The sequence below is a fragment of the Oncorhynchus masou genome, chromosome 6 (assembly GCF_036934945.1).
Source record: "Oncorhynchus masou masou isolate Uvic2021 chromosome 6, UVic_Omas_1.1, whole genome shotgun sequence".
Classification (NCBI taxonomy): domain Eukaryota; kingdom Metazoa; phylum Chordata; class Actinopteri; order Salmoniformes; family Salmonidae; genus Oncorhynchus; species Oncorhynchus masou.
Window position 1 is genome coordinate 21,309,844 of NC_088217.1, and position 13,237 is coordinate 21,323,080.

A 13,237-nucleotide genomic window follows, 5' to 3' on the forward strand; every position below is an offset into this window, starting at 1 on the left:
ACTGTGCCTTTAAACAGCCTAGAAAATTCCAGAAAATTATATCATGGCTGTAGAAGCTTCTGATAGGCTAATTAACATAATTTATGTTTCTAGAGATGAATGTACTTTGGTGCGAAAAGTGCAAATCAATCCCAGCACAAACAGCTAATGATCTCTTGAAGATGCTGGAGGAAACAGGTACAAAAGTATCTATATCCACAGTAAAACAAGTCCTATATCGACATAACCTGAAAGGCCGCTCAGCAAGGAAGAAGCCACTGCTCCAAAACCGCCATAAAAAGAGCCACAGTTTGCAACTGCACATGGGGACAAAGATCATACTTTTTCTAGAAAGTCCTCTGGTCTGATGATAATTGTTTGGCCATAATGACCATCGTTATGTTTGGAGGAAAAAGGAGGATGCTTGCAAGCTGAAGAACACACTCCCAACCGTGAAGCACAGGGGTGGCAGTTTTATGTAGTGGGAGTGATTTGCTGCAGGAGGGATTGGTGCACTTCACAAAATAGATGTCATAATGAGGCAGGACAATTATGTGGATATATTGAAGCAACATTTCAAGACATCAGTCAAGAAGTTATAAAGCTTGGTCGCAAATGGGTCTTCCAAATGGACAATGACCCCAAGCATACTTCAAAAGTTGTGGCAAAATGGCTTAAGGACGACAAAGTCAAGGTATTGGAGTGGCCATCACAAAGCCCTGACCTCAATCCTATAGAAAATCTGTGGGCAGAACTGAAAATGTGTGTGTGAGCAAGGAGGCCTATAAACCTGACTCGGTTACACCAGCTCTGTCAGGAGGAATGGGCCAAAATTCACCCAACTTATTGTGGGAAGCTTGTGGAATGCTACCCGAAATGTTTGACCCAAGTTAAACCATTTCAAGGCATTTCTACCAAATGCTAATTGAGTGTACGTAAACTTCTGACCCACTGGGAATGTGATGAAAGAAATAAAATCTGAAATAAAAAATTCTCTCTACTATTGTTCTGACATTTCATATTCTTAAAATAAAGTGGTGATCCTAACTGACCTAAGACAGGAAATTTTTACTAGGATAAAATGTCAGGTACTGTGAAAAACTGAGTTTATATGTATTTGGCTAAGGTGTATGTAGACTTCCAAATTCAACTGTACGTACATGTAAGTAGGGGTAAAGTGACTATGCATAGATAATAAACAGCGAGTAGCAGCAGTGTAAAAAAGGAGGGCGGGCAATGCAAATAGTCCGGGTAGCCATTTGATTAACTGTCTAGCAGTCTTATGGCTTGGGGGTAGAAGCTGTTAAGGAGCCTTTTGGACCTAGACTTGGTGCTCCGGTACCACTTGCCATGCGGTAGCAGAGAGAACAGTCTATTACTAGGGTGGCTGTAGTCTTTGACCTTTTTTGGGCCTTCCTCTGACACCGCCTGGTATAGAGGTCCTGGGTGGCAGGAAGCTTGGCCCCAGTGATGTACTGGGCCGTACACACTACCCTCTGTAGGGTGGATGGCGAGCAGTTGCCACACCAGTCGGTGATGCAACCAGTCAGGATGCTCTCGATGGTGCAGCTGTGGAACTGTAGAAACGTTGGGGATGGAGGAAGTCAGCATGAGACAGAAGACTTCACAAGACTTAGGCTAGGTCATATTTGGCTGAATAAGTAATCAAATCTGATAGGAAAACATTCAACCGGAAGGTGTGATTATTGCCAGGAAATATAAACAGTAGAGCATGTGTTGATACAGTGTGGGTGGTATGGGAGGGAGAGAGATTGAGAATATGTATGAGAGAAAATGGGATACAGGAATTAAGTGTAAAGAGTTTATTGAGTTGATACAGTATCCAATATTTTGTTTTATTTTCTTAGAGAAACGGAGCTGGCAGGTAGGATATACAGTAATAGGAGGTGTCAGAGGAAAGCCCAGAGAATTGTCAGAGACTCCAGTTACCCAAGGCATAGACTGTTTTCTCTGCTACCGCACGGCAAGCTGTATCGGAGCGCCAAGTCTAGGATCAAAAGGCTCCTTCACAGCTCCACTGCTGAACAATTAATCAAATGGCCACCAGACTATTAGCTTGACCCCGCCTCCATTTGTTTTGTACACTGCTGCTTCTCGCTGTTTATTATCTATGTATAGTCACTTCACACCTACGTACATGTACAAATTACCTCAACTAACCTGTACCCCCACACACTGACTCGGTACCGGTACGCTCTGTTTAAACAATAGCCTCGTTATTGTTATGTTGTTCTGTTACTTTTTATTATTTTTTACTTTAATTTGTTAAATATTTTCTTAACTCTTCTTGAACTGCACTGTTGGTTAAGGGCTTGTAAGTAAGCATTTCACGGTAAGGTCTACACTTCCTGTATTCGGCGCATGTGACAAATAAAGTTTGATTTGATTTAGTTTCTCCCTGTCTCTGGCACACAGTAGCGGTAATGCACCAATAACTTTGGATGCCAATGGCAGAAAAACCCCAATCAATAAGAGAAGGTTGCTGATGTCCATAGATGTAGATAGGAGACTCTAGTTCCCAAAAGCCTAATTTTAGCATAGGCAGTTCCATTGAGGACTTTCACCATTTTGAAGTGGTCAACTTGGTGGGACTTCCTATGGGTTAAGGAAGGATCCCATGATTCCATCCGGATCATCAGGAGGGATCAGCCATTGAATTATACTTGTGAGCATAACTGCAAGTGGCAGTAAATAGTAAATTGCCTAACTTGGCTTTATACCTGTTCAAATCACAAACTCTCGTGGTAGAATGCACCTTTTCAGTTTATTTGCCAACTCATAGAAGTACTAGAAGAAGAAAATTAACAACTTCAAAATGGAGATGGCCTCAATGGCGCTGCCCATGCTTTCACAGATGCCCTAATGTGATATCTATCGAAGTCTATGCTAGTGACGGACTGTGCTTCTTTTTTTAATTCGCATGAGTGCAGACACCCAGCTACAGTGTCCGTTGTTATGGTGAACTGTGAAGTGTAGAAGTGTGCAGCATGGCATGGGACAAAGGAATGTGTAGTATCGGTGGAAAAAACTGTTTATTTAAGCAGGCAAGTCAGTTAAGAACAAATTCTTATTTTCAATGACAGCCTAGGAACAGTGGGTTTGTTCAGGGGCAGAACGACAGATTTGTACCTTGTCAGCTCGGGGGTTTGAACTTGCAACCTTCCAGTTACTAGTCCAACGCTCTAACCACTAGCCTACCCTGCCGCCCCATATAACGTATTGGATCGTTAAAGAATATATTGTTTACACTACCTTGTAGTTTACCAATAAAATGTTTGAATGGTGGAGTATCTAGAAGAAAAAGAAACACACCTATTAAGACGAGGTGCTGGCTAGCGGAGTAGAAACTTGAAAATAAAAGAGAGCCGCACACTCTAGGAGCTCAGATGCAAAAACAAAAAAATGTAATACCAACGTTTCGACAGCCAAGCTGTCTTCATCAGGGTAAAATCATAAACATTGCGGGATGACTCGTATATATAGTGTCAAAAGACACAGGTGTCTGTAATCATGGCCAGGAGTGGCCTAATATCATTGGTTAATAATCAAATATTAAAATATCATACAAAGAACAACAACAAAAAAAATGGATAGCATTCGTATGCTAGATTAATTCATAGATTAATTTGACTATACAAGTTTACAAACAATTACAATGGCAAAGTCACAATAATCACAAGAATGGCTTCAGATCAAAGTCTACGTTGAGACCGAAGGGCGCAAGGGTCTTTAAATTAAAGATCCAGGCAGCCTCTCGTTTTAACAATAAATTATCAAGGTCACCCCCCCTCTCCTAGGGAGGGTGACATGTTCGATGCCAATATAACGCAGAGACGAAATTCTTGTGATTATTGTGACTTTGCCATTGTAATTGTTTGTAAACTTGTATAGTCAAATTAATCTATGATCGTATGCTATCCATTTGTTTGTATGTTGTTCTTTGTATGACATTTTAATATTTGATTATTAACCAATGATATTAGGCCACTCCTGGCCATGATTACAGACACCTGTGTCTTTTGACACTATATAAACGAGTCATCCCACAGTGCTTGTGATTATACCCCGATGAATGGTGAAGTAAACATACTTGGTATTAACATCTCAAAAAAAAAAAATGAATTTACCGCAATTAATTTCAATAGAAAGTTAGCAAAAATAGATACGATTTTGCAACCATGGAGAGGTAAATACTTGTCTATTTAGGGAAAATTTTAATTGATTAACTCTTTGGTCCTATCACAGTTTACTTACTTACTAATGGCATTGCCTACTCCAGATTATTCGTTTTTAAAATCATATGAGCAAAGAATATTTCATTTTATTTGGAATGCTAAGCCTGGCAAAAATAAACCTGCCTATTTATATAATGAATTTTTGTTTCGGGGCTAAAATGATTAAATATTAAAGCTTTGAACCTTTCACTAAAAGCTTCACTCATACATAAATTATATTTAAACCCCAAATGGTTCTCCAGTAGATTATTAAGAAAAGCTCATCCTTTGTTAAAAAATAGCTTTTTCGAGTTTATATAGATTACAACTTCTCATTTTCGATTAATTGAAAATTTAAATTTGTTTCAAGTATCGCCCTTTCTTAAACAAGCCATACAAAGCTGGTTACCATTTCAGTTTTATCCTCCAGAACAGTTAAAACAAATATTACAACAAATGTTATGGTTAAACTCAAATATATTGATTAATTTAAAAAACATTCTTTATGGGAAAAAAAATCTAAAATCGTATCATATTTAGTAATGATATTATGAATAGAAATGGAGGAGTTATGTCACATATGCAGTTATATAAAATAATTGGAGTATCTGCTCAATCCAAATTTACAACCAAGTGATTGCAGCACTACCACGAAAATGGAGGAGGCAAGTGGAAAAGGGAGAAGGTAGGGCACGTGTTTGCCTGCCATATATTAAAAATACAAATTGACTGAAAGGAACTGGAATAAATAGAAAAATTTACCAGTTTCATCTGAGGACAAAATGTTGACAGCTGCACCATACAGGTTGCAAAGTAAATGGGAGGAGATTTTTGATGTACCAATTACATGGCACATGGCTCAATAACTAGTTTTTCAATTTAAATTATTATATAAAATTCTTTCCACCAACAGAATGATATATATATATATATATATATGGCATACAACAATCTCAAGTTTGTAGATTTTATTGCAGAGAGACAGAATCAATAGATCACTTATTCTGGTATTGCCCCTATGTGGCTTGTTTCTGGTTGCAGGATAAGGAATGGTTAAAAAAAATCACAACATGCACAAAAAATGTACCTTACAAATAGCCAGTCAATAAATAATATAATAATACTCGTATGAAAGGTTTTCCTCTTTAGCTCACAATCTGTGGATACTATACAATTAGAAAGATTCCAACATTTTGTAAAACATCACAGCACAATTGAAAAATATAAGGCATATGGAAACCAAACAAGGGCGGTTTATGGTGATAGGTGGGATGGGCTGAGAGTGGCTGAGGGGTGGTCTATGGTGATAGGTGGGATGGGCTGAGAGTGGCTGAGGGGTGGTCTATGGTGATAGGTGGGATGGGCTGAGAGTGGCTGAGGGGTGGTCTATGGTGATAGGTGGGATGGGCTGAGAGTGGCTGAAGGGTGGTCTATGGTGATAGGTGGGATGGGCTGAGAGTGGCTGAGGGGTGGTCTATGGTGATAGGTGGGATTGGCTGAGGGTTGGGATTAAAGAGTTTGTTTGATAATGTATTGTTGTTATATATAAAAGTTCCATGTATGTAAAATATATATGTAAAATGTATATGTTAAATGTGTATGTAAAATCTATAGGTAAAATGTATAGATATGTAGCAAAAAAGCTGTTAAAAAATAAATAAATAAGATATTTGTCCCCCGAAGAGGGAGGTGGTGGAGGGGTTAAATAAAAAGGTAAGTTGCAGGAAATTGAGGTTGTGGTGGCAGCTGCAGAAAAGTATTTGGGTGTACACGACTTGAAGTCAGAAGAGTTACAGGATATGTTGAGTGGTGGTGTCCCGTCGTTCCAGGCTGTTGGCATGTGGTAGGAAATATACACTGCTCAAAAAAATAAAGGGAACACTTAAACAACACAATGTAACTCCAAGTCAATCACACTTCTGTAAAATCAAACTGTCCACTTCGGAAGCAACACTGATTGACAATACATTTCACATGCTGTTGTGCAAATGGAATAGACAACAGATGGACATTATAGGCAATTAGCAATACACCCCCAATAAAGGAGTGGTTCTGCAGGTGATAACCACAGACCACTTCTCAGTTCCTATGCTTCCTGGTTGATGTTTTGGTCACTTTTGAATGCTGGCGGTGCTTTCACTCTAGTGGTATCATGAGACGGAGTCTACATGGAGGCGCTACCAGGAGACAGGCCACCACATCAGGAGACGTGGAGGAGGACGTGGGAGGGCAACAACCCAGCAGCAGGACCGCTACCTCCGCCTTTGTGGAAGGAGCAGGAGGAGCACTGCCAGAACCCGGCAAAATGATCTCCAGCAGGCCACAAATGTGCATGTGTCTGCTCAAACGGTCAGAAAGAGACTCCATTTATTTTTATTTTTTTACCTTTATTTTACTAGGCAAGTCAGTTAAGAACAAATTCTTATTTTCAATGACGGCCTAGGAACAGTGGGTTAACTGCCTGTTCAGGAGCTGAATGACAGATTTGTACCTTGTCAGCTTGGGGATTTGAACTTGCAACCTTTCGGTTACTAGTCCAACGCTCTAACCACTAGGCTACGCTGCAGCCCCATGAGGGTGCTATGAGGGCCCAATGTCCACAGGTGGGGGTTGTGCTTACAGCCCAACACCGTGCAAGATGTTAGGCATTTTATTTATTTTTTTATTTCACCTTTATTTAACCAGGTAGGCTAGTTGAGAACAAGTTCTCATTTGCAACTGCGACCTGGCCAAGATAAAGCATAGCAGTGTGAACAGGCAACACAGAGTTACAAATGGAGTAAACAATTAACAAGTCAATAACACAGTAGAAAAAAAGGGGAGTCTATATACATTGTGTGCAAAAGGCATGAGGAGGTAGGCGAATAATTACAATTTTGCAGATTAACACTGGGGTGGTAAATGATCAGATGGTCATGTACAGGTAGAGATATTCATGTGCAAAAGAGCAGAAAAGTAAATAAATAAAAACAGTATGGGGATGAGGTAGGTGAAAATGGGTGGGCTATTTACCAATAGACTATGTACAGCTGCAGCGATCGGTTAGCTGCTCAGATCACAGATGTTTGAAGTTGGTGAGGGAGATAAAAGTCTCCAACTTCAGGGATTTTTGCAATTCGTTCCAGTCACAGGCAGCAGAGTATTGGAACGAAAGGCGGCCAAATGAGGTGTTGGCTTTAGGGATGATCAGTGAGATACACCTGCTGGAGCGTGTGCTACGGATGGGTGTTGCCATCGTGACCAGTGAACTGAGATTTGCCAGAGAACACCAAGATTGGCAAATTCGCCACTGGCGCTCTTCACAGATGAAAGCAGGTTCACACTGAGCACATGTGACAGATGTGACAGTCTGGAGACACCGTGGAGAACGTTCTGCTGCCTGCAACATTCTCCAGCATGACCGGTTTGGCGGTGGGTCAGTCATGGTGTGGGGTGGCATTTCTTTGGGGGGCCGTACAGCCCTCCATGTGCTCGCCAGAGGTAGCCTGACTGCCATTAGGTACCGAGATGAGATCCTCAGACCACTTGTGAGACCATATGCTGGTGCAGTTGGCCCTGGGTTCCTCCTAATGCAAGACAATGCTAGACCTCATGTGGCTGGAGTGTGTCAGCAGTTCCTGCAAGAGGAAAGCATTGATGCTATGGACTGGCCCGCCCGTTCCCCAGACCTGAATCCAATTGAGCACATCTGTCACATCATGTCTCGCTCCATCCACCAACGCCACGTTGCACCACAGACTGTCCAGGAGTTGGCGGATGCTTTAGTCCAGGTCTGGGAGGAGATCCCTCAGGAGACCATCCGCCACCTCACCAGGAGCATGCCCAGGCGTTGTAGGGAGGTCAAACAGGCACGTGGAGGCCACACACATTACTGAGCCTCATTTTGACTTGTTTTAAGGACATTACATCAAAGTTGGATCAGCCTGTAGTGTGGTTTTCCACTTTTAATTTTGAGTGACTCCAAATCCAGACCTCCATGGGTTGATAAATTTGATTTCCATTGATCATTTTTGTGTGATTTTGTTGTCAGCACATTCTACTATGTAAAGAAAAAAATATTTAATAAGAATATTTCATTCATTCAGATCTAGGATGTGTTATTTTAGTGTTCCCTTTATTTTTTTGAGTAGTGTATATATTTAAAAAGTTGAGTTAGGGTGGTGGGTTTTTAACAAGTGTAGGGTTAGACGGTAGGGTTCTGGAGATGTATTTCCTTTATTTTGTAGCAAAGTATAAGGGAGTTATACTCAGTCCAATAGGTGGCGGTAATGCAACATTTATTGGATGCCAACCGCGGTTAAGCATCATCGAAGAAGAACACCTACTCTGTGAAGTGCGCGTGTGCATTACATCAATTATCCCTTGCACTCCAAAACAACGCTTTTTTTGTACTTTGGTAATGAGTAAAGTCTACAAAATGCAGTCCGCTGGGCTTCCTCTCATCACTATTTTTGGTCGTGAGTGGAAACGCCAACCGGATGCTTCACGTTTATACATCCGGTAAAATATCTGGCTCATTGGTCTGTCTGTGAAAGAACTGTAAACGCTAAGGCTACCGTGTCTGACTTGGACGCTGTATTATGGAATATGAAGAGGTTTGCGAAATTTGGGAGGAAGCTGCAGACAGCGGGGTGAGGAACTGTGTGTGGTTGACCTGTCGAACATTCAATGGCTTATGAGGAATCTGAAGTGAGCAGACTGTCGCCATGGCTGAGCCAGGCTCCACTAACGATAGCTACAGGCCCAAGTTTAGCCGGGGTATTGTGTTGCAAAGGCCTGGCCGGGAGAACATAACGTTAGCTATATCATATGTTTTTTTTTGTAGTCGATGAGTGGAGAAAGTGAGTCCACAACCAGCTGTTGAAGTTAGATAGCGGCAAGTTAATATTATGAAGTTAGCTAGCGTTAGCTAATTGGCTAGCCAGGTTGTGGAAAGTGTCGCTTGTTCTACCATGGTACCCTGGCAATTGGTTATCGGCTACAGTAACAAGCAAGTTACTGCAGTAAACTGTATTCTCTCAGGTTAAAATCCGCTAATTGGCTTAGCCAAAGTACATTTTGCGGCTATTTTCAAATTTCAACACTGAAATTTGAGTACTGGAATTCAACGGAACTAGTTAGCATGCCGAGTCAAATCATGGCACGTCACGTCTGTCACCTTCCCATTCACCCACAGCTCATCACAAAAAATGTAAACCTTCCCATTCACCCACAGCTCATCACAAAAATGTAACGTTGTCAGTCTCTTGCTCTATTCTTTCACTGAATAATTGAATGAAGACTTAAAATGTATTTATTTGCCTGTTTCTCAGGAAATTGTGAAAAGACTTGAGGCAAAGTTGAAGATAAGCCAGAAAGCAAAGTGAGTGAAATAAAATCTTACTGAAAACAACCATAACGTTATGGCTATACAACACAACTTTTGATTTGTTGATTAATACAAACTCTGCCCCTTCCCCCAGGAAAGCAAGCATCAGCTCAGGTAGCTCCCCCATACGAACTGCCATGGTTATCCAGGATGAATCTCTACCTGCAGCCCCCTCACCTCAAATCCGAATTCTGAAGCGCCCCTCAAGTAATGGTTCCTTGGGGTCCTCTGGTTCATCCAACCGCCCCACCCAGCAGCCGAAGTCACTGGCCCAGCGGGAGGCAGAGTATGCCGAGGCCCGCAGGAGGATTCTGGGTAGTGCTAGCTCTGAAGAAACGCCTCAGGACAAACCCAGGCCAGAAAGGTGAGACACCTACACTCATTGTAGATAAACATATTACCTAGCCGTTTCTCAATCACTTATAGTATATTTCATTGTCTCTCCCCATTAGACCAGTGCGAGTGAGTGCCCAACCACCACAGCCAGAACTGGTTAGTCTGAACAATCACATGATCCGCCAACCCACAGGCCCAGACGGTACCTCAGGCTTCCGTCGCTACAGATAGAGGAGGATCCATTGTCTCTTCTTGGGGGCATGGTGTGCAGAGCACAAAGGGGAGGTAGCATGGTGTGTGAAGAGCAGAGTGGTGGGATGAAATGTAAAAGTTGTGGTGATGATAGATGGTCAACAGAGACAAATTATTGGCTTGCAGAATGAGTTTAAGTATCCCTACCACCCCTTTCTGCTGACTGTTGGCATGCCTTTTGCCCTCTGCCCTGTTTCTAGCCAGCGTGGAGGGTTGCAGGGAGATTGCTGAGGGTTTGGTCAGATCTCCTGTCTGTCCCACACTGACCAGGGCTTTGCCTCAGGACTCCATACACTGTGATATCTCCCATGATGCACCCTAAGCTTCCCAGTGCCCCTCTTCTGTTGAGGACCAGGGTCTTCCAGGGTCCGCGGCATGCCCGCCTTGCCCTCCAGGTGAATGACAGACTGAGTCTGTTGGACTTCAAGGTGGCCAGGGGAAAGTTGGGAATGAACCTATCGACAGACATGCGTGGATGAGGGCCATGGATAGAGCAGGGGAGTGACAAGGTGCCACTACGACGTGTTGGCATATTCAAGCAATAATTCTGAAATCGATATGAAAACCCCGGCTTCTCTAGCTAAACTGCCATCTGCCTGGGCAGTATATGTTAATATTTGTTTTATGTTTTTAATTCAATTTTTAATAACTTTCCTGGTTTTATTTTCCTGTTTTTAAAAACTGGGCAGGAACTGAAGGGTGCATTTGGAATTATTAGGTTAATGTCCTTCTTGCATCTAGATGCTTTTGTTTATTAATCTGTTTTTAAAGTGGCAATGATATACAGAAGAAGAAAAACAAATTATATAATATACAATTTAGTGAAGCTGAATGTTTTTATAGGATCTTATACACATGGTCATTGAAAGTAGGAGCCATTATTAAAATATACTAAGTATATGTTGAGATTAGAATAAAATACTGTATTTTATAGACAGCCAAAAAGTCATCCTGAAAAATATTCAAACTGAGTGGCCTTGTTGCTTCTTGTGCAGAGAGATGACCAAGAAAGAGTGGCCACAGATTATTTAATTTTTTTGTGATTAAGAGTTGTTTGAATAGGAAGCCATTGGCTGGAGGAGTGTTTTAAGCAGTGTCTCTATTCTGTCCCGTCTTTCTTTTTGTCCCTCTCCAGGGTTGCCTTACTTGGAGAGAGGATGATAAAGACAAGTTGGAATAAAGACTACAATAGAGTGAGATTGATGAGGATGTTGCAATTTGCTTGGTTAGAAGGCAATGTTATTAAGTAGAGTGCCAAAGTTGAACAGAAACCCAATTTTCCCCAGCGGAGGTGGGACATGTCATAGCTTTTAATCTGTCTAGTTTTGTTAATGAAATGACAAACTACATCTTGGCTGTTTTTAAACCATACTAAATGTGTAAACTCAAAATGCCTTAAATTCTTTGGTTTCATATTGGACCCCACAGTTACCAAGGCACCTCAGGTTAATGCTCTTGGATGCTGTGATTTGTTTAATTTTTAAACCTAATTTTATGTTCTCACCTTTAACTCCCTTTGCCTCATGTCTGTTATTTGGCCAGCCTAAGAACCCCAGGAAGGTGGTTTTGTTGGCCCCTCTCTCAGGGAGGTTTTAATGCTGGACAAGCTAAATCGTGGGTCTGCTCAACTGTAATCCCAGAGATGGTGACTGACTGGACTTTGTGAAGAAAGTCACATATGGTAACCTCTTTTGGGACTATACCTAAAGTATGTTACATCTGGGCCACTTAAAGTAATTTTAACCTTATCCTTCATTAGGATTATTGATCAGAGCTGGCTAGACAGTTGAAAGCAATATGGTGGCGAAACGCAGGTGTATTATATAACCCCCTGAGTGCGGTTTCCACACCTGCCAGATCAGAGATTAGCCTGGAAAAGGAAGGGAGCAGACTAGCCATGGAGGATTCTGATCCTCCTGATCAGTGTTGGTTTTAATTCAGAAAGTGAATTAATGTAATTATTTAAGTCCATATGAATTGTAAACTGAATTGACCTCATCCCTGCATTTGAGCCTGCGCAGCTCCAGTAACCATCGGTTATGGGTGACAAGGAAGAGATGACAGAAGATCCTCATGTGGAAACATGGAAAGACAAACAAATCAGCCTGTAATGATTTTTTTTCATGCCCTTTAATAAAAATTATTGACAAGTGAAACAAAATTGCAAATGTTTGCTGTACAGCATTTTATTTATAAAATGGGATATGTTCATGGACTAACTCATATTAGTAGTTTTACAGATGCCATGTATAACTGAGAATTTAACAGTAAACAGCCCATAACTCAATGTCTACAGGAAGCATTTCAAATACATTTTATTACAGAATTCTTAAACAATCATGTGAATGACATTCTGCACAACTGACAAATTTAATTGCATTTCAGAAATGCTTAATGTGACCATGGTTGTCAATGTTAAGTGCCCAATAAGCTGTGCATTTGAAGTTCTATTCAGGTACAAAACAATTATTTACTTTCAGTTAGGCTTATGCTTGAAATTATTCAAATTTAAACCTTAGCAGAAACAACTCCATGTACGATTAAATGTTCCCTCATTTTATTGGGCTGTTGTGGCTTTCAAATTAGATTGTTTTCCTTCATAGAGATCTTTCCAGTGAGAAAATAGCCTTTAATGCAGTAAGCACTTGACATGTCTTGTTATTACAAACCTGAGCATGATCTATAAATGTCTGTCATCCTAATGTATGTCTCCTTGGTTGTAACTGTCCTCTCGAGCCTAACTCTCTCTAGCCTAATGTCCTGGATATATTGCTTTTTTTTGGAATAAACTGTAGTAATTAAAGAACTTATTCTGAGAACTTTTAGCCCCTTTAAGACACGGGTGTACATTTTTATTTAGGCAAAAATAAACTATCCACTTCTGTGCCATGCTCAGAAAGGCTATGAAAGTGTTTTACTATGGAAAGGTCCTCCTGAAAGTGAGTAAGATTGTCTCAAGCAGCACTGTCATGTTTCTCCCTTTGTGTTCATCCTCTTATGCTCAGTTAACCCTTTACATTTGCGTGAATTGGCCTACATGGATAGGGCTAAAAAATCATGTTTCTAA

General features: G+C 41.0%; 1 protein-coding gene across 2 annotated transcripts; it reads left to right on the plus strand.

The window, feature by feature from the left end:
• Positions 1-8,532: 8,532 nt before the first annotated feature.
• On the plus strand, positions 8,533-12,887 carry LOC135541564 (SUZ domain-containing protein 1-like). Of its 2 annotated transcripts, XR_010455980.1 has the most exons (5): positions 8,533-8,845; positions 9,527-9,576; positions 9,677-9,946; positions 10,035-10,211; positions 10,371-12,887. XR_010455980.1 is itself a non-coding variant. In XM_064967868.1 (4 exons), the coding sequence occupies exons 1-4, from the start codon at positions 8,795-8,797 to the stop codon at positions 10,147-10,149; spliced, it is 486 nt and encodes a 161-aa protein (XP_064823940.1). In that variant the 5' UTR covers positions 8,533-8,794; the 3' UTR covers positions 10,150-12,887. The 2 variants fall into 2 exon arrangements, 1 of the variants encoding a protein (XP_064823940.1); XM_064967868.1 differs by having other exon boundaries at positions 10,035-12,887.
• The last annotated feature ends 350 nt before the right edge of the window (positions 12,888-13,237 follow it).

Bases quoted from the DNA above. Each gene is read 5' to 3' on its own strand.
- LOC135541564 (XM_064967868.1), top strand. From the start codon at position 8,795: ATGGAATATGAAGAGGTTTGCGAAATTTGGGAGGAAGCTGCAGACAGC. The intron at 9,577-9,676 runs GTGAGTGAAATA...CCCTTCCCCCAG, and splicing joins AAGATAAGCCAGAAAGCAAA to GAAAGCAAGCATCAGCTCAG. The intron at 9,947-10,034 runs GTGAGACACCTA...TCTCCCCATTAG, and splicing joins GACAAACCCAGGCCAGAAAG to ACCAGTGCGAGTGAGTGCCC.